Below are 24446 nucleotides of genomic sequence, written 5' to 3' on the forward strand. Positions count from 1 at the left end.
TTAGATTGTGGAGTTGAGTGTTTGAGACTCTGCTCTGCAAAGTCTAGTCATGGAACTCTCAGTAATTTAAAGCCTTGGGTTCCCTGTTCGTGCAATGCTTATCTTTTGCCTTGTAGGTAGAGGGAGCACGTGGCCATGGTTGCGGCTTAGAAATGGCACCTACAAAATCTTGGCGGGGGGCGGAGTGCAGCGGCCAGTCAAGAGGCTTGCTCAGAGGGTGTTCTCTGCTGTACCTTCTCTGTGGGGACAATGTCCCTGGGCGAGGCTTGCTGGAACCCTCCCAGACTCTGGACGTGGGCTTTCCTGGGTTTGCCATTCAACCCCTCCCACTCTGAGGTGAGTATTCAGGTTGGATGGAAAGTGAGATGGTTCTGGAGAGGAAATCCGCTCTGGAGGCTTACAGAACACTTGAGAAAGAAGCCCATTTCAAAGCATTAAAAAGAGACTCAAAGAAATTCAAAGGGGCTACTGTTTTGATTTTTATTTTGGGACTAAAGCATGAGTGAAACTTTGCACCCCTCTTGAAATGTACCGTGACCATTGTTTTGTGCCTTAAAGTAACAGATACTCAAAATGCCTATGTAATACTTAAAGAGCTTTGTATTAAAAATTACACAAATCCCTCAAGTTGAAGACCATTACATCTATTTTTTTCTATCACTTTCTTACCGCTATCTATGAGCACACACCATTGTGAAACAGTTTCCCATAGTTGTATATTGTAGAACGTGCAGACTGCCAGCATCCCTGCGTCACTGTGTGAGCGGATCCTCATAGACTCAACATGGCCGTGACCACATACACAGTCTTATGCTTATCTTTTACGCCGCCTCTTTACCGCTGAGGATAGAACAGCAGTTGTTTCCAGGGAGCTCACGTTGACAAAAGTCTTCCGGCTTTTTCTCGTGAAACCTACCACGTTTTAGGGCTGTGAATGTCTCTCAGGATTCACGGAAATTTTGGTTTAAGAGTAAAAAATCCAGAGTATAAGGCAGATTGGGTTCCTGACGATCTGTAATTGCTACCTTTGCATGCAGTAATAGCATCGAAGCTGGGTATATATCGCCCTGCACAAGGATACATTTTTAGGCCCACTTTGCTGCCTGGTGCGGCCCAAGGAAAGCAGAAAGGACGGGTGCCCATTCTAGGGCTGGGTACTCCCCTCCTCTGTCCTGCTGGTGGCAGGGAGTGGCCACTCGAGACCCAGAGATGGACGCCCCATGTTGAAGACGGCAGAGCCATCTTATATGCCGGGACTGTTAATACTATCTCTCGTCCAAGCCATCACGTCCACGGGTGTCTCAGATCCAGGGGCCCAGACTTTACGCTAAGATCCTACTTTCTTGTCGACTGTTTCAGGCAAGATAGTTTTAAGACTGGCTTCCATCTTCAGAAAAGTGGAGACAGTTCTGCTTCATTCTTCACACAGCCTTTGCTAAACCAGTTTTGTCTCTTCACTTGTGGTTGATAACGTGCTGGCAAGTGTCTCAGTTTGCCCGGGACACCTGTGTATAGAAGTAAGCGGGAGACATATGTCAGGGTTGTGGCAAATCAAAAAGAGTGGTAGCTGAGAGCTGGCTGGAGGCAAAAGTCCCAGTCCTATAGACAGACAGTAGTACTAGTAACAGAATACCCCCAAACACCAGCCCTACCTTCCTCTCCCAAACTGATACTCGTTGTTCCCACTCACACTCTGCTCCTGGCATACATCTTCTAAGGAAAAGTACAAAGGAACAAAAGGGAATTAAATTTTATGGGACACCTTAACATTACGGAGAGGCTGGGCGCATCAGTGATTACGGATATGGGGACTGGAGGCAGATATACCAAGGTTCAAATTCCAGCTTCATGACGTATTAGCCGCAGGATTTGATAAGTAACATAACCTCAGTGCCCTCATCTGCAAAACGGGGATAACTGTACCAAATTCAAAGTCATCGGGACATTAAGTAAAATAACGTGTCTAAACATCTGAAATGGACTGAGAAGGAAGTTGATTGGTGGTAGTTAACATCTCCTATTCTGTTCTCATTTCCTGGTGCCAAGTGCCTTACATGCTTATTTCATGAACCCTGCACAATGGGCGTAATCCCTCCCATTTTACAGATGAAGAAACTGAGGCCAAAGAACTCGTGAGGGGAAATAGATACGGTGCTAGTTCTCTTGCAAATGGAGAAATGGAAGCATGGAGTATCTGTGTAACTCACGGCTGTCTCAAAGTAGAGCGATCCTCGAGCTGGGATCCAAAGCCACGTCTGTCTGACCCGACCCGTTGTAATGCTCATGGCGACATGTGCTTTCTGCATTGACTTGTAAGAGTCAGTTTCAACAGACTGGGGTATCCTCATGACTGTCTTTCAGTAAGAGCCAGAGTTAAAATTATTAAGGAAGGAGCTAGCGTCCCTATGCTGCTCCGTCCCATCGAAGCCAGGAGCTGTCCTTCATCTGCTTTCTGATATAACCAAACAATCTATGATCGTCTTTCTGCAGTTCTCCTAATCAACCACAGGTGTTTTCTCAGGTTGTCTTATCTTTTGCTTACTTTTTCCCGTTTGTCAAAATATGAAACTTTGGCCCTTTACAAATAATTTGTATGTTTCTGACATTCTTTGCTTTTTGGATGGTTCCCGAACAAATTTCTGAATGTCTCTCTTCTGACCCTATTAAAAACTTAGTACAGAATGTGTACTATAGATAATTTAGAAATTTTCATAAAGTTAACCTATTTTCAAACTTACGTAGTGTCCATTTTTTTATTAAAAAAACTTTTCTCAGTGTAGTCGACACACACAATGTTACATTCGTTTCAGGTGTGCAACACGGTGATTCCCCTCCCCTATACCTTACGCCCTGCCCACCACACGCACAGCTACGATCTGTCCCCGCACAACCTCGTTACAACCCCCAGATGCCACGGGCTATATTCCCTGCGGGTGTGGTTGTGGCCATCGCGTTGTGTCACATTCTCGGCTCTACAATAAAGTCTAGATGATTTCTATAATTGGATTCATTCATTGTGGGGAAAGACGGGTTACAGAGCTCTGTCAAGCAACCCGACGGCATTTCTTACCCGCTTGCTTCTTTTAATACTTTATCAAGAGTCCCAGTACTCCGTCAAAAGTTTGTGGGTTTGTTTCCTTTTTTACCTTTTAAAAGGCGGCAGACGAGCTTCGGCGGTCACGCATCGTCGTGCGGCAGGTGCGCGCGTCGGGGAGCTCAGCACCGCAAGGGCAGCGACCGCGCTCCCGGGCTCCCGTCTCGCCGCCGAGGCCGGCGTGAGACCACGGGTCGGCGCCCCGCACGCCTGCGCTGGAGCCCGCGGCCGTCGGCGAGCCCCGGGCGAGGACCGCGGAACCGTCGGCCGCCCGGGACGCGGGGTTCCGCCGCCGCCGCGCTAGGAGCCACGCCCGCGACTGTCCCGGCACCGACGCGAGCCCGAGCGCCGGAAAAGGGGCAGCGACGGGCACACGCGGAAGCGAAGGTTCTCCCGGCCCGACTCGCGGGGAAGCGGCACGAGCGGCTCCGGGCCGAGCGCGCAAGGACCGGCCCCAGGACGCTTGCACAGCGCACGCGGTCGCGCGCCCGCGCCTGCCCCTGCGCCCCGGACAGAGCCGGGCCCCGCCGAAGCCAGGTCGGCTCCGGTGCGGACCCGGCGCCCGCAGCAGCGCTCGAGCGGGACCCCACGCCGCGGCGGCCGGCGGGGACGCGGCGAGGCCCGGCGGGGACACCCGGCGGGGACGCGCCCCCCCCACCCCCGGGCGTCGTCTGCGTTCGCGGCCGAGGCGGGACCAAACGCCGTCACTGCCCGCTGCGCCACCCCGGCCCGTCGGTCACTCGAGGGGCCTCCGCTGGGCCTCGGGGAAGGCCGCGCACCTGCCGCGGGTGGGCGGGGCCCGCAGCGGCACCGGCCCCCCCCCCGCCCGGAGCCCCGCCCCGCACGCCGCGCGCGCTCAGACGCCCGTGTCCGGGACGACCCGCGGCTCGCGGACGCGCGGATCACCGGGAGTCCCGTGCACCGCTGCCACCGGCCCGGGAACCTGAGACCGGACCCTGCAGCTCCCCTTTGCCGCTCTCACGGGCCCCCGGGGCGTGTCCTAGGGAGAGCGGGAGTTCCTCCAGGACGGACCCCCCGTAGCCATCGCACAGCCCGCGACCGCTGCCCGCTCCGGCCTCCGCCGGACGACGCTCCCTCCCGGGCGCCGGGCCGGGGAGGCGGGGGAAAGTGGCCGCGGGAGCGCGGCGTTCCCGGGCCGGGGCGGGGCGGGGCGGCGAGGGGCGGGGCCGGGGGCGGGCCCGGCGCCGGGGGCGGGCTCCGGGGGCGGGGCGTGGGCGTGCCCGGCGGCGTGCGCGCGGCGGCGGCGGCGGCGTCGCGCGGCGGGGGCGGGGCAGCAGCCGCAGGCCCACGCCGTAAACAGACAAGATGGCGGCGGCGGCGCCCGGGGCCTTGGGCACTTTGCGGGCCGGCCGCGCTCGCTTGGCGGCCGCTTGCTGCGCGCGGCTGGGCCCCGGGTGGAGGCTGCCCGGCTCCTTGAGGGCCCCGCGGGTCGCGCCGGCGATGTGGGCGCGGGGCTGGGCGCCGGCGGCCGGGGGCTCGGCCCCGCGGAGGGGCTACAGCTCTGACGTGAAGACGGAGGACGAGCTGCGGGTGCGCTACCTGGAGGAGGAGAACCGAGGTGCGGGGCGCGGGCAGCCGCGGGCCCGGGGAGCGGCCGCACGGTCGGGGGTCGCGGCGGACGGCCGTGTCGGCGGCGGCCCGGCAGGAGCCCCCGCCTGCCCCCAGCCCGGCCCTGCGCGCTCGCGGTCGGCGCCTGCCGAGCCTCAGGGAGCGTCGGGAGCGGCCTGGGAGCGGCCCCGGCGCCCGCACGCAGGTCCCCGGCCGGGCCGAGGTCGCTGACCCGGAGTGGTCGCCCCGTCGCGTGCCGTCCGTCGGCGGGGACCGGGGCTGGGTGGGGTTTCGGCAGCCGCAGCGAGACGCCTGCGCTGGGACACGCGCGCCGCGGCTCCTTCTCCCCGGTGTGTTCTAGAAAGTTAGTTCGTGTGGGGGACGCAGCTCCAGCTCCCGAAGCCGTGCCTGAGCGTGTGTTCGTGTCCGGGCCCCGCGCCGGGCTCCGGGGGCCCTCGGGGTGCTGCGGTTCGTGCCCTTGAGCCCCTGCGGGGGAGGAGACGGCGCGCCGGCGGCCCGGGTCCGCGGGGTGCGCGCTGCGGGCTGCGGGGGCGGGGGCGGGCGCGGGCGCGGGCGCTGCCTGCGCGAGGGTCGTGCTGGAGCCCAGCTCCCTGCGCCGGCCGGCGGGGTCGGGGCAGGCCGCGTGACGGGGACGCGGAGTTTCCGAGCACCCGTCCTCCGCCGAGCCCGAGTGCGGGGGTCAGTGGTGACGGCTGTCTTCACGCATCTTCTGACGGGGTGAGGAGGGTCCCCTGAAGGCTCGGTGAGAGCGAGGGGCTGTGACGGGGCTGTGACGGCCCCGGAGACCCGCCCGCAGTTCTGTTCGCGGAGGCTGGAGGACGTGGTGGGGGTATTCGGAGGCGGCTCAGGCTTCGGCTCCCCGGGCGTTCCTTCCCAGGCCGCGCCGTTCCGGAGCAGCGAGGGCTCCTGGGCAGACGGCCTCGGGCCTCCACTTCAGGGTGTGCGGAGTAGGAGGAACAGGGCCAACATCGCGGTGCGGACGCCGGTCCGGGCTGCCCACTCGCTCGCCCTGGACGCTGCCAGTGCCGTGTGCGGGGTTCCCTCGGGCGGTGTTCACATGCCTCTCACCTGGGCGGAGTGTGGGGTCTGAAGCGGGTGTGTTTTCGGGAAGTCCTGTGGGGCACGTGTGCTGCAGTGTGGCATGACAGGCGGAGTATTGAACATTCAGCTGGGAAGCAGATTTGGGACGGGAGTGATCAGAAGCCTTTGGGGCAAGCTTAGTCTAACTGGGATTTCAGTCCGGTGTCCCCGCGGCGCTTAGGTAAAGAGACTGCAGGTGCAGTGAGTCGTAGGTACCATATTCTGTGATTTTGGTCTTCATGACTGAAAGGAGTACAAATTGCAAGTAGAATTTCACAGAACGTCTGGATAGTCCTTAAGTTAGGAGCCACATGGATCAAAGAGAAGAAAGTAAGACCATTCAGTAAATCCACATGTTACAGTTATCTTGAAATTTAAAAACCCGCTAGTCAGAAGTCATGGTTTCTCAGCAAAGTTGATTCAGCTTCCTCTGAATGACAGCTTAGGCTTGGCTGACATAAATGCTTTGGTTTCTAGCAAACCGGCAATAAGCCGTGCGAAGGAACACACGAGGGTAAGGAATCTGCAGGTAACGGAGTCTCTCTGATGCCTTTGCTTCCGTAGAGGCCAGTCCAAAATTGGAGGGTCTCAGCAGCCCGAAAGCAGTGAGAATCCGAGTTTTCTCAGAGGCGGGGTGAGAGGAGCCCCAAACTGCTGTTTACCCTGTGGGCCCCTTGAGGTGCTGGAAGTGTGTACGTGCAGAATGCACTGGCCCTTGTCTGTTGTCTGGGTCCGTATCCGTAATGTGTTGAGGAGACACAGCCCACCCGGGTTCTGTGGCAGGTATTTCTTGCTTTGTCGTCTGACCTCCTCGGGATTGTCGAGCAGCAGTGGTGGCCGTGGTTCACCAAGGTCTCTCCTTCACGGGTTGACGGTTCACCAGTCATTCTTCCCAGTTGATTGTTCACACTTGTCCTAGGGTGGCCTTTTCCCAAGGCTGGGAATGACTGCTCTGCCCAGTTAGAAACTGCTAGTGGCTCCCAGTTGCCTGCAGGTATAGCCTCCAATCTCCCTCCCGCCTTTGCTGTTCTGTTTGTCCTTTCGCGGGCACCTCCCAGAATGCAGTGACTTCTCCCTCCTGCTTCCCAGACTTCTCCCAGTCGTCGAGCTTCTACTCACAATTGTGACCCATTCCAAAGATCATCTTTATGAACCATGTTAGGAAAACTGCTGGCAGAAACAGAGTAAATAAGTGAGGCCTTCATGCAAGTCATTCTGGATACCTGCTCCTTGCTTATAGTTTACAACCAGATTATCAGGATTTCCCGATTGTCTCTGAAATCTTTCCACTGTCCTCTGAGTTCTTTGCTGACACTGCTCTGGTCCCGGCCAGCACCGTCTCCAAGGGGACTGTCGCTGGGGTTCTGCCAGCTGGTCTGCCGACATCTGCCTGCTTTTCGTTTTCAGCAGATTGATTTCTTTCATATATTTTTTTCATGTTTTTATCTTTATTTATTCACTTTCTTACGTTCTTAACAACGTATTTTCATACATTTTATGGCATGGGAATTATATTTATAAAAATATATATTAAGGTATATATATGTTTAAGTTTTCATTTATTCACATGAGAGCGTGTGTACTTGAGAGAGCACTGGCAGGGGAGAGGGGATAGGAGAGGGACAAGCAGACTTCTAGCCAAAGACCCCAGGATGAGGACCTGAGCTGAAGTCAGATGCTTAACCCACTGAGCCACCCAGGTGCTCCAAGATGTATGTATTTTTAAATCTTTGTTGATCTATGAATCACATACCATAAAATTCAAAACATACAATTGACTTTAGTATATGGAGAGAGTTGTGCCGCCATTACCACAATCCACCTTTGGAACAAAGTTGGATTTTATCAATCCGGACAGAAACCCTGTTTCCTTTAGTCATGACTCCCCATTCTCACACTCCCTTCCCCGCAAAGTCGGGCCCGTGTATCTATTTTCTGTGCAGTAGCTGTGTCGCTGTTGGACGCTGCACATGAAGAAGTCGTAGATGTGGGCTTCGGTGGCGTTTTCCAGTCACCGTGTGTCGGCAGGGCCCATCCGTGCTGTAGCGGGTGTCGGCGCTTCCTTCGTTTTGGCGTTGGGTAACGTGCCCGTGTTTGGATGGAGCAGGACACGCTTTCTTTGTTCATCAGTCACACAATTAGGTCGTTTCCACTTTTTGGGTACTGTGAACAATTCATGTGAATTTTGGGGGATGCTTCCTTTCACTTCCATTTAGTGCAGTTGCTGGGTCATATGATAATTCTATGGTGAGCATTTCGAGGAGCTACCACGCTTCTCCAGGGCGGCTGCAGCATTTCACAGTCCCTGCAGGGAGGTATGGGGGCTCCGGTTTCCAGATGTCCTGACCGATGCTTGTTCGCATTCGTGTTTTTGGTTCTCGTCGTCCAGTTGCCTCAGAGGTGGTGTCTCCTTGTGACTTTGTTTCGGACTTCCTGATGGTTAATGATGTAGCCTATCTGTCTTCTTTACAGAAGTGTCTTCTCACAGTCTTTGCCCATTTTTTTTTTTTTAACTGGGTGTGTCTTTTTATTGCTGAGTTGTAAGAGTTTTTTTTTTAATATATTCTGGACGCAAGTCCCTTATCAGATCTATGATTTGCAAAAAAATTTCCCACCATTTTGTGGGTTATGTTTTCAGTTTTTTAGTGGTGTATTTTGAAGAACCTGGGTCTGTACGTGGTTTATTAGAGGTGATCTGTTCCTGGTTTTCAGCACTTTGTGCATTACATGTTACTTTGTACTAATAGTAGTAAATTATTCAAGTTTACGGAATTTCTAAAGTAAAAATATTATATATGCACATGGTAAGATTAAACAAAATAAGCACGGTGGAATGGTGCCCCGCCGTCAAAGGTCAGCACTTTAAACATCTCCTGAGCTCATGCTGTGAATGATAATTTTGTTCACTGTTCCCGTTTTTTATTGCAATGTGTTGCTATACCACATTTTGTTTCTATTTTTCGGATATTATGAGTAATGCTGCTGAACACTAGAGTTACTTGTTTGGACATAGGTGTTCATGTCTCTTGGGTAGATACCTAGGGTTAGAATCAGTGGTCATGTGGTGATTTTATGTTTAGTTTCTGGAAGACCCACCAAAGTGGTTTCCACCGCAGGGTTCCTGTTCTCCCCCGCTGCTCGCCAACGCTTGTTTCCATTGGGTGTTCGGTACAGCTGTCCTGCTGGCCGTAGGTGGTGACTCGCGGTGGCATTGATGTGCGTCGCCCTGCTGACAAACGACGTGGAGCACGACTTCATGTGCTGGTTGCCCATTCGTCTGTCTCCTTCAGAGAAAGCTGTTTAAACCTCCTGCCCATTTTTCATTCTGGTCGTTTGTCCTTTTGTAGTGGGTAGTAAAGATGCTTTTATAATCTGGATATTAATCCTGTGTCAGATGTATGATTTGCAGATACTTTCTGTTGTATGAGTTTTGTTTTTTTTGTTTGTTTGTTTTGTTCTGTTTTTTTTTTACTGGGCAGTTTTAATGAATTACTTTTTTTTCTTTTGTTGCTTGTGCTTTTGTTATCATGTTTAAGACTCTTTTGCCTAATCCAAGGTCGTGAAGATTTATATCTTTTTCCTTCTGAGAGAGCTACAGTTTTAGGTCTCATAGTGTGATTAAGATCCATTTTGAGATCATTTTTATATATGGTGTGTGGGGACGGTCCAGTTTCATTCTGTGATGGTTAATCTCCAGTTGTCCCACCCCTGTTTGTTGAAAAGACTATTTTTTTTAGCACTGAATGGTCTCAGTATCTTTTTTGAAAACCAGTTGGCCATAGAGTAGGTGTTTATTTCTGGACTCTCAGTTCCATTGATGTGTATGTTTGTCTTTGTGCCAGTACCACACTGTTTTGACTGTAGCTTCGTGGTAAGTTTTGAGATCAGGAAGTGTCTTGATTAAGTCCTTCAATTAAGACCGCCATCTTTCTTTTTCAAGATTTTGACCCCTTGGGGTTCCTTACAATTCCATTTGATTAGTTTTGTATATTTTTTCAGAATTACTGATAAATATAAAAATTGAAAGATGTAGGGAAGGTAGTGTGTAGGTCATATACATAATTGGAAAGAAAATGTAGTAGTTCTCAAGTTTTTAAAATTCTGAAGGTTTTAATGTTTATATCTGTCCCTGCTTCTCTGTGTGTGATTTTGTATTCTTTTACTTACAAGGGCTCCCTAGATTTTATAAGCTTCAGGCCTGTAAACCCTGGATTCCACCTGGTGACAGTTACAGGATGTTTCTTTACATTTTCCAAATGCCTTCCAAGATGTTTTTCATACCACTGACGTCTGCTATTGTGAACAAATAGGTATTAGTGTTTTGGCTGGGTGGTTAATAGAGACAGTATTTTTAGGAGCATTTTTAAAATTAAGAATGCACGCTCTGGGGGTTCCTGGTCAATAGGATAGGAATAGTGCCTTCCTCTTGGGTCTCTCGGCTTCATGAAGCCCTGGGAGCCTGTCTGGCATATCCTCCAGCGCTCTGCCAGTGACAGCGCTGTCCTTATCGGGGTTTAATGCAGAGCCTGCTCTAGATACAGCTGCTGCTGCTGCTGGTGGTGGTGGTTCTTTTTCTTTTTCTTTTTTTAATTCTTATTTATTTTTAAAAAAGATTTTATTTATTTATTTGAGATAGAGTGAGAGTGAGCGAGAGAGTGAGAGCGCACAGGCAGGGGGAGCAGCAGAGGGAGAGGGAGAAGCAGGCTCCCCACTGAGCAGGGAGCCCGGTGTGGGGCTCCATCCCAGGACTCTGGGATCATGACCTGAGCCAAAGGCAGAGGCTTAACCCACTGAGCCACCCAGGCGCCCCTATATACGAGTTCTTCATGATTTTCTCTGTGCTGAGATCATTTGGAATTCTGAAATTTACTCTGTGAGCTGAAGTTTATCTCTGTATTCTCTTTGAAACTAGGTTTGCAGTTTCTTGCATAGAGAAGGCATGCATGCATTTTGTTGTCTTCAGTTTAACTCAGTTTCAATGAGGATCGTACCCACCCCCAGCCCCAAGGAGGTGGGAGGCATTTCCCTGCACTGGGAGAAGTTGTGCTCACTCAGGGGACAAGCAGGGTCAAGTGCAGGTCATATAGGGCTTGAATATCATGCTGAGGTCTTGGTATGCAGCTGTTTTGGAGACAAGTAAGGAATTTAAGGAGGAGTGGATTCTGTGCATAATTGTTTTTGGAAAATCGATCATTGGACTGAAGCACTTGGAATGCGATGGTGGGTTCCTTACAGAATGAGGGGGGTGCGGAGGGAGAACTGGGCTTCAGGGGAGAAAGAATGAACTTTGCTTTTAGAGATTGAGGTTGAGCTACTTGTTGGACTCAGTCTAAATGGGAGTGCTTTCAGGTTAAGTATGTCAAACAGAGTCAGCAGAGAAACTTGGGATGGAAATACTGAGAATTATGTGGTATGGTGGAAAGAGTGAATGGTATACGAACTCCTGTCGTCTGCGGAAAACCTGGTCCCACGAGGCTCGCCTGGGACAAGGCTTTGCTGCCTGTTACTTCTGTATGTGCTTGAAGATGATGAAACCACATTTTAAATAGTTTTCTGTAATTGAGAATTTTCACTGATAAGTACGTCTAGTAAAATGTGCCAGATTACCTTGGTGGTGCTTAAGAAGAGATGAAGGGCGAGGGAAGGATGTTAATAGACGCGTTTTCTAATAGAAAGAGGTGCGCATGGAGCACTAGGTTGCTCTTACAGATGTGTTACGTACACCACATTGTTTGAAATAGGCTTATCTTGAAAAGGAGGGTAAACATGAAAATAAGGACAAAGCTCTTGGCATGAACCTTAAGAAAGGGGCAGATTTCCCAAGTCCCAAGTTAGCAGCTGTGTGTGTGGGAGTTATACCCTGAGTACTCACTAACTCAGATGCTTGTGCCGTTTTGTTTTGTTTTTCACTAGGAATTGTGGTGCTGGGAATAAACAGAGCTTATGCCAAAAATTCATTCAGTAAAAATCTGATAAAAATGGTGAGTATAAAGATGAAGCTGTTTGTTTCTCATATTAAAATACAATGTTGACATCAATCTGAAAAGTGATTTTTTCCTCGTTTCTTTTTTTTTCTCCTTACCCTCCCTTTATCTGTTTAGCTCTCAAAAGCTGTGGATGCTTTAAAATCTGATAAGAAAGTGCGGACCATAATAGTCAGGAGTGAAGTCCCAGGGATATTCTGTGCTGGTATGTAAATAAATTTTATTATGACGTTGAACTGTAGTTTTAAGTTTTCCTCCGTGATAGCCTATTTTCTATTATAAAGTGTTCTGTGATTTGAATTCCATTACCAGCATTTTCTTTGTCTGTTTTTTTTTTACTGTTTTATAAGAGAAAAAAATGCTTTCTATTAGTTAAGGAACTTTCTGTTGATTGTTTCGTAAGTCGAAAAAATAATTTGAGCCACTAAAATATTTGTGGTGCATGTAAAATATTTATGCAAGATGAGCTGGGAGGGAAGAGTTGAGTCTTCTACCTAGAACAGTGTGCTCTGTACGTACTTGCTCACAAAAGACCTTGATTGCCTTGCAATAGCTCCCCCAGTGAAAAGTACTGGGTATAGACATTTGCTTTGGACATTGTTTGTAGTAGCTCCTGCGTAAGTATGTGCTGTGTCTACAGACTGTATTTTTAAGTTGGCATCTACAGCAGCGAAAATTAGGATTTTCCCCCCTGATGGTACTGTATTACCAAAAGCTAAGGATTAAGTTGTCTTGCCTTTTCCTTTTATAATTGTTTCGATGCCATGAGATTGAATGAATCTGTTTCAACTAGTAAAATAGTAAAATGAGTAAAAAATGTAGATGAGGAAGGTAAATGCTGTTAACCCACAGTATCGTTGTTGTTTACAAATCAAAGTAGAAGTTGGCTGAAGCGTAAACACTTTTTTTTTCAGTAAAAATATAAATGAGATAATCCCCTTCAGGCAATTAGACATTTGAGGGAACGGCACATAGTATTTTATTCATTAAACAAGTATCTATTAAAGCTTTAGGGTAAAACCAGAATAATGCCGAGAATGACGGGAACTGTGGAGAGTGTCTTTGTTGTGGGCGACAGATTTCAGTTTCTTTCTCAGGAGCCCTCAGTCAGTCAGGGTTCAGCCTCTGTGGCTTCTACCTTAAAATACTGCAGAATTTTGTGGTATTTAAGAAACACTGAGTGTAAATGAGTTATATTTTGGCTTTCATTGTACCGTAGCATGCCTGAAAAGACTAGTTTTCACTCCAGTCGGGTAATCGGAGAGAGTGGGATTATCCTCCTCAGCTGTGGGATGAAGGCCTTTTGTGGTAGAGCCTCTGCTTCCCCCGCCCCAGTCGCAGGCAGAGAAGGCCGCCCGCCTGGCGGGGCTGTCGGAGCCCTAGGGCCGGTCCGGTACGGCACATGAGGCCCTCAGTGATGGCCCTTAGCAGTTCTTACACGGGCTTTACGTACATTTCCATTGTTGCTTGACCAGAATGGAGAACTTAGACGGAGAGAGTTAGAGCTAGGATTCTTGTATCTGTGACTGTAGGACCAGGAGACTGCATCTCCAGGCGACTGAGTCCAGCCCACGACCGATGGCCTCGGAGGGCTGCTCAGGGGCTTGTGGGGAGGAAGGGCATAGAGCACTGGGGCCTTGAAGGGAAGGCCCAGGGACCTGAATCTCTGAGGAGTGACAGTGATCCGGTGAAGGCAGAACAGCGTTTCAGAATTCAGCATTCCCGAGGCCACCCGCCTTTCTGCCTTCTGTGGCCTCCCGGCTGGCTGACGGGAACAGGGCAGCTCCTAGGAGAGTTCTTATCTTCCCCGTTCCTTTGCTGCCTGTGTGTTTTGCTTCTCCCCGTTGTTGGTACCCTGAGAAAGCCTGCGGTGCTTTAGATCAGTATACAACTCCTTTTTATAGGTTGCCTTTTGGGGGACGTATTAAGTAATATACTACATGCTTTTCCCCTGATGAACACATTGGCCTCGAATACTGTTTCCCGAGGCTCCATCAGGTTCATTTCCTCTGTCGCATTGCTTTGTAACTTCTGCACGATCAGGATCATCTTCTGCTATATGCTTTAACTCATGAGATTTGTTACTGGATTTTGTTAAAAAAAAATCAGTGTTTGAATTATAGTAAAATTGGGGCAAGTCATTTATGTGAGTAACTAAGTATATGTAATGGAATCATTCTTTCAAATTCCCTGGAAGGTTTTTCTTTCCTTACATATATTTGAAAGAGGCAGTTGGGTAGGCCTGTCATTATTAGTATGTGCACATTAACTCTAAGTCCAGTTCATAAAATCCCTTTGCAGAGTGGAAAATGAGCACTTAAAATTTTCAGAGTTTATACCAGTATAGAAATCTGAATTTAGCCAGGCCTCGTGTGTTAGCGTTGAAGAATGCACACTGTCACGTAGTTAGAGCTTTGATTTCTGTTCTGAAGCAGTGATATTCAAAACCAGTGTGGTCCTCTGCTCGTTACTCTCGTAGTTCCTCCAGCCCCTCCGGTTCCTCCTCTTCCCCCTTCCCTTTCCGCCCGTAAGGTTCCTCTCCTCCATCTGTACTCCAGCGGCACCTTGTTTGTTTCCTGAAACTTAGAGCTTGTAAAGCGGTCTCGCCTCGGATTTCTGGAGGACGGGAACTTCTTTTTGTTCTTCCTCAGAAGTCATCTTTTGGATTCTGGGAACAGCCCAAACGGGGACTCGGAGCGCGGTCGCTGAACTTAATCAGGCTTTGAACTGCTGGGATTCGGGGAGTGCTGGGATGTTCCGCCGCTCCTCAGTCATCTCAGCCCGCCTTCCTGCTCACTCATAGCGGCGCTGGCTCCTGACTTCGGTTCATTCTTCTTCTTCTTCTTCTTCTTTTTTTTTTTAAGATTTTATTTATTTATTTGACAGACAGAGATCACAAGTAGGCAGAGAGGCAGGCAGAGAGAGGGGGGGAAGCAGGCTCCTGTTGAGCAGAGAGCCCGATGCGGGGCTCGATCCCAGGACCCTGAGATCATGACCTGAGCCGAAGGCAGAGGCTTTAACCCACTGAGCCACCCAGGCGTCCCAAGGTTCTACATCCTTTTTCTAATACGCCAGAAAGCAGATGAAGGTGCGCCATTAAAGTGATCCCTAGTGTGTTGAAGGTTGGACTGAGTGACCCCCTACTTCGCCTTTTAAGTGTACTATTTAAAATCGATAGCCATATTTCACTTACATTTAAATGTTTAAAATTAAATTTTATTTTTTAAAAAATTGGGGATCAAAATGTACACAAAATGTCTAAAATGTCTACAAATGGAGAAGTTCTGCTTCTACCCTTCTGCTCAATCTTTTCCTAATAAAAGTTGAAATTTTTGTTAGATTATTTTTATCCTTCCAGTATTTCATTATACAGATGCACCCAGTCAGACGTTAAGGGATTCTCCGGAGTGAGGAGACGGAGAGGACGGCATGCGCTGGTGGGGCGGGGTGGGAGACGGGTGCTGCTGAGAGAGGGCTGTGTGTACAGCCTTAGGCCTCTGGACGAGGGCTGTGTGCTCGCGGGAGTCTGAGTGTTACTTTCTTGTCCCTGTCTCTATGCTTTCTGTGAAATAATTATTTTCCAGTAACAAATTATAGTAACCAGTGATACCCAAAGTAAATAATTTTGGGGAAAAAATCGCCAGGTACCTTAAATTGTGACATTGACCGAGTTTCTGAATTATTGTTACAACATGTGAGAGGAAAAGCTTTAAAATAAAAAGATCTCATACAACCATTCAGATGCTCTTATTTTACAGAATCTCTGTGAGGTTAAGGGCCTGGTTAAAGGGAATGACTTACCTGGAATACTTCTTTTGACTCCTAGAGCAGGGTTCTTTTGTCTCGCTTTTAACTGCACTGTGATTTCTAATCTTTTGGAGTATGAGGTCTTCTTAAATTCTGAAAATTCCATGCACTTACATATCCTAGTCGATTGAGAAGATAGGTAATGTCAAAATGCCAGTCTGGGTATAGCATTTTATTTAAGTGAATTTTCTGTTAATTAACAGTGATAACTAGCTACAGAGAAAGAAATCATAATTATCATGGGTGGACATGGATGTTTTCCAATGCCATGCCATACCCAGGCATGACCCCAGGTTGGGAATCACTAAAGTGCACTCTTCCTTGTAGGTTAGACACTGCTTCTGGGTTCACGGCCTGCCTCTTTTTCTCCGGGACTACGAAGACATGTCGTTTTCACAGTCATAGCTCTTCGCGAAGCCGTGGCCAAAATGTGTGCCTGTTTTCCCTGCATAGTCTAGATGTTATTTATTCATTTAAAACTTTTATCGTGTTTCTTACACACATAAAGACACACTCACATCCACACACAGAGGAAAGCTGAAATAATTCTACCTCACAATTTTAATATATTGCCTGTAATGAAATTATGAAAAAGTTCTTTTGTTTGGGTTACTGAAGTTGATGTAAATGTGTAACCCTAGTTTTTTACTTTTGTTCTTCTAGTGTTCCAACACTAAGTAGCAAAGGACATATGTGTTGTTTTTACCATCAAATTTTTGAAATGAAAGTTTTGAGAAATTACTGAGAATAAGGATTTTTTTCCTTTGAAATTACTAAAATAGATTATAAACAATTCTTGGTAATTGATTCTTGTATTCAGAACTCTAAATTGAGTGTTTCACCGAATTATACATAATAGTGTGGGTTTTTTTTTAAAGTAAATTTAGTTTTGCTTCTGCTTTTGAATTCTAGTAAATTATGATTTCACTAAAAACTTCTCACTAAAATTGTCAACATGCTTTATTGAATGTTGTGTGTAGTGTTCAAATAGACTGATGTCATGATATAGATACATGGGGGCTGCTGACTGGTGAAGTTCTCTCTTCAGTCTTATTTCAGAATCTCAGGTTAAGTTGTAGTAATGTATTTAAATGTTAGTCTCTTACTGAGTTTGATAAGAAAGGGAAGGGACAGATACCCACAAATCTGTAATAGTTTAGCATAGGGTTCTTTTGTTGTATATCATTTTTTTGAATTAAAATAATCTATTTTATTGAGGTATGAATTTCTTGCAATAAAATGCACCAATTCTAGGGGCGCCCGTCCAGCCCAGAGTGAGGAGCTTGCCACTCTTGATCTCAGGGCTGGGAATTTGAGCCCGATGGTAGATGTAGAGATTACTTAGTAAAATAACACCTTGGAAAAAAATGTACCGATTCTAAGTATGTAATTGCTGAGTGTTGAGATTTTGATCACGATCTCAGTAGTGATCTCTAGAGCACGCTCATCCCTTGAAAAGCTTTCTTGTGCTCATTTGTAGTCAATCCCATCCACTACTCTGGCCACTTAAACTACAGTTTCTCCTCTTGTAAAACGTCTCCTGAGACGCCTGGCTGGCTCAGTCTGAAGAGCTCGTGACTCTTGAGCTCTTGGTGGTGAGTTCGAGCCCCATGTCGGGTGTGGAGATCACTCAGGTTAAATGGACCCCTGCTGTAGGTGGTCTGTTGCAGGTGGCTTCTGTCACTGAGCACGGTGTCACGCGGTGTGGGGGTGCTGTTGGCTGAGTGTTCATTCTGCATGCTGAGTGGCTTTTCATGTGTCTAATGCCTAGTGGTTTTGAGCATCTTTTCTGGTGCTTTTTTGGTCTTTTTTTTTTTTTTTGGTGGTGAACTGTTTATTCAGTCTTTTCCCCGTGTTTTTATCAGATGTCTTCTTACTGAGTTACAGACTTCTTTACATATTCCTGGTACAAGGTCCTTCATCTGATGAGTAAGTTTCCTAAGTACATTCTCCCATTCTATGACTAGCCTTTTTATTAACAGTTCATTTGGAAGAATGAAAGTTTTCATTTTCATTTGCCGTTTTATTTATCCATTTGTGTATTCTTTTGTGGGGTTAGTACTTACTTTGTTAATTAAGAACTCTTATCTTATTCCAGAGCACAGACTTCGTCAAACTGTGTTGTCTTCTAGAATTTTTTTAGTTGTTATGTTTTACATTTTGACCTTTGATGCATTCTGACTTAATTTTTGTATATATTGTGAGATGTAGATTTAGGTATTGTAGTATAATAAAATATGTATTTGGTTTTTGCCCCAGATTCCTGGCACAGAACACCTAAAACCCAGGGAATTCCCTGAGTGATAAGAGTGCCTTTTTATACTAAAGAGTTGAGTCAAGGCTGGGGTACCTAGATAGCTTTAGGGTGGGGCGGGTTGCCCGAAGACTCAGTCCTGGGATTAAAGGGTTGGAACTTTCAGTCCCACTCCCCCAGTTTCTGAGGAGGGGAGAGGAGCTGGAGATTGAGTTCAGTCACCGAAGGATTTGGTGCCTGTGTAATGCAGGCTCTGTCAAAACCCATAAACAGTGGGGAGTTTCTGGGTTCTTGAACACATTGGTGTTTGGGAAGGTGCTGTGCCCAGAGAGGGCACGGAAGCTCTGTGTCCCCCCCGTCCTCTTACCTTGCTCTCTATATCTCTTCAATGTGGCAGTTTCTGCCCGAGTCTTATCCTTTTAATAAACTGGTAAATGTAAGTAAAGTGTTTCCCAACTTCTGTGAGTCATTCTAATGAATTCTTGAACCTGATGGGGGCTTTGTGGAGACCCTTGAATTTATAGCTGGCCAGTGAGAAGTTTGGGTGCCTTCTGGGACCAATGACTGGCATCTGAAGTGAAAGCGGGCTCATGGGCCTGAGCCTTTCATCTGTAGGGTCTTTGCTGACGTTGGGAGTTAGCATCAGGATTGAATTAAGTTGTTGGACACCATTTTGGCCTGGATAATTGTCCCTCCCCCTGCCCCCAGTTGGTGTCAGGAGTAAGATTTGCTAGATTGACTCCCAGACTCAGGAAAGTGCTTTACTTACTATTAGTAGTTTATTATAAAGGATAGAAAACAGGAACAAGGTAAAATGCGTAGGGCAAGAGTAGGGTGGACGGTGAACACATGTGTTCAACAACCCGAAAGCTCCCTTGAACCCCATTGCTTATGGGTTTTTATGGACGTTCTGTTACACAGCCAGGACAGATTAAAACCTGGGCCTTTGGTGATTGAGCTCAGCCTCTGGCCCCACCCTGCCCCCAGGGGGTGTCCATACCTCGGTCTTCCTGGTGAGGAGCCTCTGTTCTGAAGCTACTCAGAGGCCCCCCCAACAGTCATCTCATTAGCATAAACTTAAGGATGGTTGAGAGGGACTCATTATGAATAAAAATAAAAAACACTTCTATCACTCAGGATAGTTGAAGGATTTTGAAAGCCCTATGCCAGGATCCTGTGAAAAGGACCAGATATATTTTGTATTATATTGCAGGTTTTTTAAAACAAATTTTGCATATGCATATTCCAATTTTTCTAACTGCATTTATTGAAAAGAGTAACTTTTCTCCATTGAATTATCTTAGGACTTTTTAAAAAATGTATGTATGTGTGAGTTATACCCAGGCTGTCTCTGCTGTTCGGTCTCAATTACTGTGTATACATCTTGGACATATTTAGTTAAATTTATTCCTAAACTTACTCCTAAGTATTTCATAGTTTTTTGATCTACTCTAAGTGGCATTTTCTAATTTAGACTTTTGATTTTCTATTGCTGGTATGTGGAAATACAATGGATTTTCATATATTGACCGTGTATCCTACCTTATTAAACTCACTTTTTAGTTCTGGGAATCTTTTTTTTTTTTTTTTTGTAGATTTCTTGGGATTTTTCTTTTTAGGTAGTCATCTGTACCCGGTTTTACTTCTCCCTTTTTAGTATGTTGGCCTTTATTGTTTCTTATTTTATCAGTTGGGATCTTCTTTACAGTGTTGAATAAAGCTGATGAGAATGCCTGTCCTAGCCTTCTCTCCGCTGAAGAGGGAAGGCATTCGGTCTTTCACCAATAAGTATACTATTCGCTGTGGTTTTCTCAGAAATGTGTTTTTATTAGGTTGTAAAAGATTCTATTCCTAGTTTGCTGGGGATTTTTTAAAATCACGAATAGGTGTTGAATTTTGTCAAATTTCTTTCTTTTGTTTCTCTCTTTTTTTTTTGTTAAAGATTTTATTTATTTATTTGACAGAGATCACAAGTAGGCAGAGAGACAGGCAGAGGGAGAGAGGGAAGCAGGCTCCCTGCTGAGCAGAGAGCCCGACACGGGGCTCAGTCCCAGGATCCTGAGATCATGACCTGAGCCGAAGGCAGAGGCTTTAACCCACTGAGCCACTCAAGTACCCCTTTCGTGTCTCTTAAGATGATTATATCTTTTTTTCCCTGAGTCTCTTAAAAATGGCAATTATCAAATGATTTTCAGCTGTTAAACAACCTTGTATTCCTGTAATGAACCCTTCTTGGTGATGATGTTGTTAGATTTGATATGTTTGATATGTTAACATTTGGTGGAGGAATTTTGCAGCTGTGTTCATGAGGGAAATTCAAGTGTAGTTGTAACGTCTGTGTCTGGTTTTAGTGTTAGGACATTGCTGGTCTCGTGAGATGAATCACAAAGTGTTCCAATTTTGGTTCTTCTGTTTTGCTGAAGAGGTTGTATAGAATTGCTGTTATTTCTTCTGTAGTTCTTTGGTAAAATTCACCAACAAAGCCATCTGGGTCCAGTGGGAAGATTTTTAACTGTGAATTTAATCTTTTCTGTAGATATAGGGCTATTCAAGTTACCCACTTCTTCTTAAGTTTGGGTAATTTGTGTCTTTTAAGGAAATTATCTGTTTCATCTAGGTTTTCAAATTTACTGGTATAAAGTTCATAATATTCCCTTATCTTTTTAATGTCGACTGAATTTTTAGAGATGTCTTCCATGTTTGATATTTATAATTTGTGTCTTTTCCTTAAATTCTGGTAAAACATTTATTACTTTTCTTGATCTTTTCAAAGAACTGGGTTTTGGTTTCATTGGTTCATTTTTTTCTTTCCTCTGTTTGCTTTGGTATTAATTTATTCCTTGTTTTCTAGATTCTTAAGATGGAAGCTTAGATCATTGATTTTAAACCTTTTTTCTTTCCTAATAGATGCTTTTAATATTATAAATAATTTTAATTTTTTCATTTGGACATGCCAGAGATACCATTAAAAAAGAACTCAGAGTACTCACGGCCTTTCTGAGAAAGTAATAATTATTGGCTCTTGCTAATTCATTTCTAACCCTATTTCCATTAAAAAAAATATTTCTTAAGTAAGGGGTGCCTGGGTGGCTCAGTTGGTTGAGTGTCCGACTCTTGATCTCAGCTCACGTAGTTCTCAGGGTCCTGCGATCGAGCCCTGCGTTGGGCTGTGCACTCAATGGGGAGTCTGTTGGAGATCTCTCTCTCCCTCTCCCCCCTGCTCTCTGTCTCTATTTATAAAATAAATACATCTTAAAAAGATGTCCTAACTAATATTTTATGCTCTGTAGATCCTGTTTTCTTCTTAAGAAATAGGAGGTGCTCGTTAGGAGTGATCCGCTCATTTATCCCCTTCACCCTCGCCCCGCTATAGCATGTTGCCCAGCAGAGTAGCCCAGTTGGTTAATGTGAAGGATCGCCTCACTCCCCTGCTTCAGCCGATCTCAGAAGTAAAGTGTGTGGTGGATGAATGGGGGTCCCCAAACTTGTCCATGTCCTGAACCCCGGACCTAGAACTATGTGACCTTATATGACACAAGGGACGTCATCCTTATGAATAAGTTAAAGATCTGGAGCTGGGGAGATTATCCTGGGTTAGTCGGTGGGCGCAGCACAAAGACAAGGGGGTGTCAAAGAAAGGCAGGAGGACAGGGATCTGGAGGAGAGAGGAAGGTGGGAAGGTCCTGGTGGTCCAGGGCAGTGGTGGTGAGCCCGGGCCCGTGCACAGCCTCCAGGAGTCGGGGACGGCCCGGCACCTCACCCTCTCCGGAGCCTGCAGTTTCTACTTCTGACCTCAACCCGGAGGATGAAGCCACGAAGCTGGCCGTTCTTTGTAGGAGACGGACACCAAGTGTGTAAGGTCCGGCTGCTCTCCTCCCCTGTCCCGCCTGCCCCCTTCCTCCCTCATGTGCTCTCCACCTTGGTGTCTGCTGGCCGGAGCTCATTTCTCCTCTCAGACTCAGTGTTCCCTTAGCTCGGCAAGACCTTCGCACAGATGTCATCTCCTTAGCTGTTCCCTTGTCGTTGTAGCCCTGCCCCCCACCCTCCACCACAGTTTCCTATTTTAGCTGCTTCTTGGCACTTTTCAGTTCCGGAATTTATTTTTTACTTGTGATTTTGTGATCAGCCTGCTTCTCCTGCAGATCTGCCGATTCCCTGGAATTGGGGCAGGGCCTTTATCAGAGCGGCGCCCGGACCGTTGAAGGTTCTGAACAGAGAGTTCCGGGAGGAGGAGTGGAAGGGTTTTGGTCGTTGAGGAAGTACCGCCGGCAGAGCGTCGTGGTTACCTGACGTAAGCTTATACTTCGACACGCTGCTCGTGTAGGCGGCCCGTGGGTGAAGGGGAGTGACTTGTGCCCGTTCTGTCTCCTCACCCTCCCTTATTACAGGGACCTTCTAAAGTGCAGGCGTGTCTCCGAGGAACCGAGCTGCCTCTTCTGGGGAGAGGAGGGAATGGGCCCCTCCAGAGGTGGGCGGCTCGGCCCGAGGTGGCTGGCCTGGGCTCTTGTCTCTCGGGGCCCTTGCCAGGCCTCCCAGGGAGGCCCTGCTGCCTTCAGCGGCGAGGAGGGCGCCGGAGGCCAGAAGAGCTCCCGCGTGTGGGAAGTCCCAGGGGATGTAATTCAGCCTGTGGCCCTGGGTGAGGTCCCGTGGAGCTCCAGGGGCTACAAAGGCAGAGCCTAAAAACTTAGAAACAGTTGGTGCGCCTGGGTGGCTCCGTGGGTTAATAAGCCTCTGCCTTCGGCCCGGGTCACAATCTCGGGGTCCTGGGATCGAGTCCCGCATCGGGCTCTCCGCTCAGCGGGGAGTCTGCTTCCTCCTCTCTCTCTGCCTGCCTCTCTGCCTACTTGTGACCTCTCCCTCTGTCAAATAAATAAATAAAATCCTTAAAAAAACCAACAAAAAGGCTTAGAAACAGATCAAGTGTTGATCCGTCCGCTCTCGCGGTTGAGACTCAGCTGCACAACTTGCTTTCCGAGGGGTTCCCTTGCGAACCAGAGTTCATCTAGACTAGGCTTCAGCAAACGGTTTCGGTGACGGGCCAGGTAGTTTAGGCTCTCTGGGCCTCTTACAGTCTTTGTCATGTATCTACCTACCTACCTGTCTGTCTCATTTATTTTTATAGAGCTTTAGGAAACAAGAATGACCAGTTTTAGCTGGGGGCAGACCAGCCTGCCCGCTGTGATATGCTCACCCCAGTCCAGACTCGATTTCTTTTTCCCGTTTGCTGGTCCACATGTTCTCCCTGGACCTGGCCTCTCAGCCTGCAGCGGGGGAAGCCTGGCTGAGTTCCGTAGGGCTCCACGGAAGGTGCTAGATGCCTGGCCCGTGGAGACTGCGCCTCCAATCAGCAGTGAAAGTGCCCTTTTGTCTTGTGCGACTGAGGAGTGACCCTGCAGCCCGCAGTCGTACAGGTGCGTAGTGATAGTGGCCTTTGGGGCCCCTGTCAGTGAGGATCACTTTGTGCTTTATGTTCCTGGAAACCCCCCATTAGAATTTCCATTTGAATAACTTAGGACTTGCTCGGCAAAATCAAGTTTGAGACATAGAAGTAGTCCGTATTTTCACGTTCTCTAAAACAAAAGTATAGGCCACATGATTAATAGATACCAATGTAATGTATTGATTAAAACATTTGTAAAAATATCACATACTTTGAGTTGTTATCTCTTCCTCACTATAAACTTTTGGTGATTTTCTTTTCTTGAATTGTATGAAATATCTGTGATTGGTTATTGATGTGAGAAAGATGTTAGGGCTCAAAGCCGATGGCCAAGAAAGAATTCTTGAGATGTCTTTGGTGCAAAAAGGCGGTTTTCTTAAAGCATGGGGACGGGACCCATGGGCGGAAAGAGGTGCACTGGGGCCCATTATATACTTTCCAGTCGAGAGGGGGTTAGGGGGAGCATAAGTCTCTAAGGAATTTGGGAGCAAGTGTTCCAGGTCCTCGAGGGGGCCGGCTGTTGTTGGGAGAATTCACTTATCACTGGCAAATGAAACCTTAGTCTTGAGACCGTCCAGATGTGTGTCAGTTGGCCGTATGCTTGGAGGGTGATGACTAACCTATATTTTGGCGAGTAGAGATAAAGGAAGTTTCTAAAAGAATTTTTCTGTGTTAAAGTAGACTTACAGGACCCAAAGGTCCACAAATCCAAAAATGGACTTTTGCCTTCAGCAAAGTGTCAACATCGAGGCAGTGGAGTCCCTAGAGCAAGGTCACTCGCCTGTTTCAAGGACTTGTCAATGGGCTGTAGGTAGTAAGGACATTTAATAATTTCTCTTCTGCCTTTGTTCCTACATCAGTTATGTTTGTGATGGATAGACCACCCCTACTTGGTGTGTCCTCCTGGACGATCTGTCTCACCCTTTTGAGGCTTTTTTTTAAAAGCTTCTGATGTCTTTACTGAGTGCCCAGGGCGTTCTGTAGATTTTCTCAGTTCCTGCTGGTCATAAGGCGAACAGCAGAATTGTTCACACCCTGGCTCCCTGTCGATGTTCTTTCTTTGATAACTGCCTCTGAATGGGCATTTCATCTTAAAGGTTAAGGGAACTGGGTGCAGATTATGGGAGCTCTTTCTCTGAGTGACACTTCTCTGATTTTCTGCTCTGCAGTCCAGCCAGCCACCCAGCCTCCTTGCTC

The 24446-nt window shown here is 47.6% G+C and overlaps 1 protein-coding gene and 1 long non-coding RNA gene across 3 annotated transcripts in view; one reads left to right on the forward strand and one right to left on the reverse strand.

Annotated features, from left to right (window-relative positions):
- Positions 1-466: 466 nt before the first annotated feature.
- LOC308353229 lies at positions 467-2778 on the reverse strand. The gene is made up of 3 exons (XR_013967766.1): positions 2208-2778; positions 1653-1713; positions 467-1505 (listed from the first exon to the last, which is right to left on the reverse strand). It is a non-coding gene; the product is annotated as an uncharacterized lncRNA (long non-coding RNA).
- A 1606-nt stretch (positions 2779-4384) lies between these two features.
- The window catches only part of AUH (AU RNA binding methylglutaconyl-CoA hydratase), a 150898-nt gene continuing 130836 nt past the window's right edge, over positions 4385-24446 (forward strand). For both annotated transcript variants that reach the window (XM_080819665.1, XM_080819666.1), the window contains exons 1-3: positions 4385-4673; positions 11678-11745; positions 11866-11953. In XM_080819665.1, the coding sequence (XP_080675791.1) occupies positions 4421-4673; positions 11678-11745; positions 11866-11953 (409 nt within the window). In that variant the 5' untranslated portion in view covers positions 4385-4420. The remainder of the gene's footprint in view (positions 4674-11677; positions 11746-11865; positions 11954-24446) is intronic.

The sequence above is a fragment of the Martes martes genome (assembly GCF_963455335.1).
Source record: "Martes martes genome assembly, chromosome: 12".
Lineage (NCBI taxonomy): Eukaryota > Metazoa > Chordata > Mammalia > Carnivora > Mustelidae > Martes > Martes martes.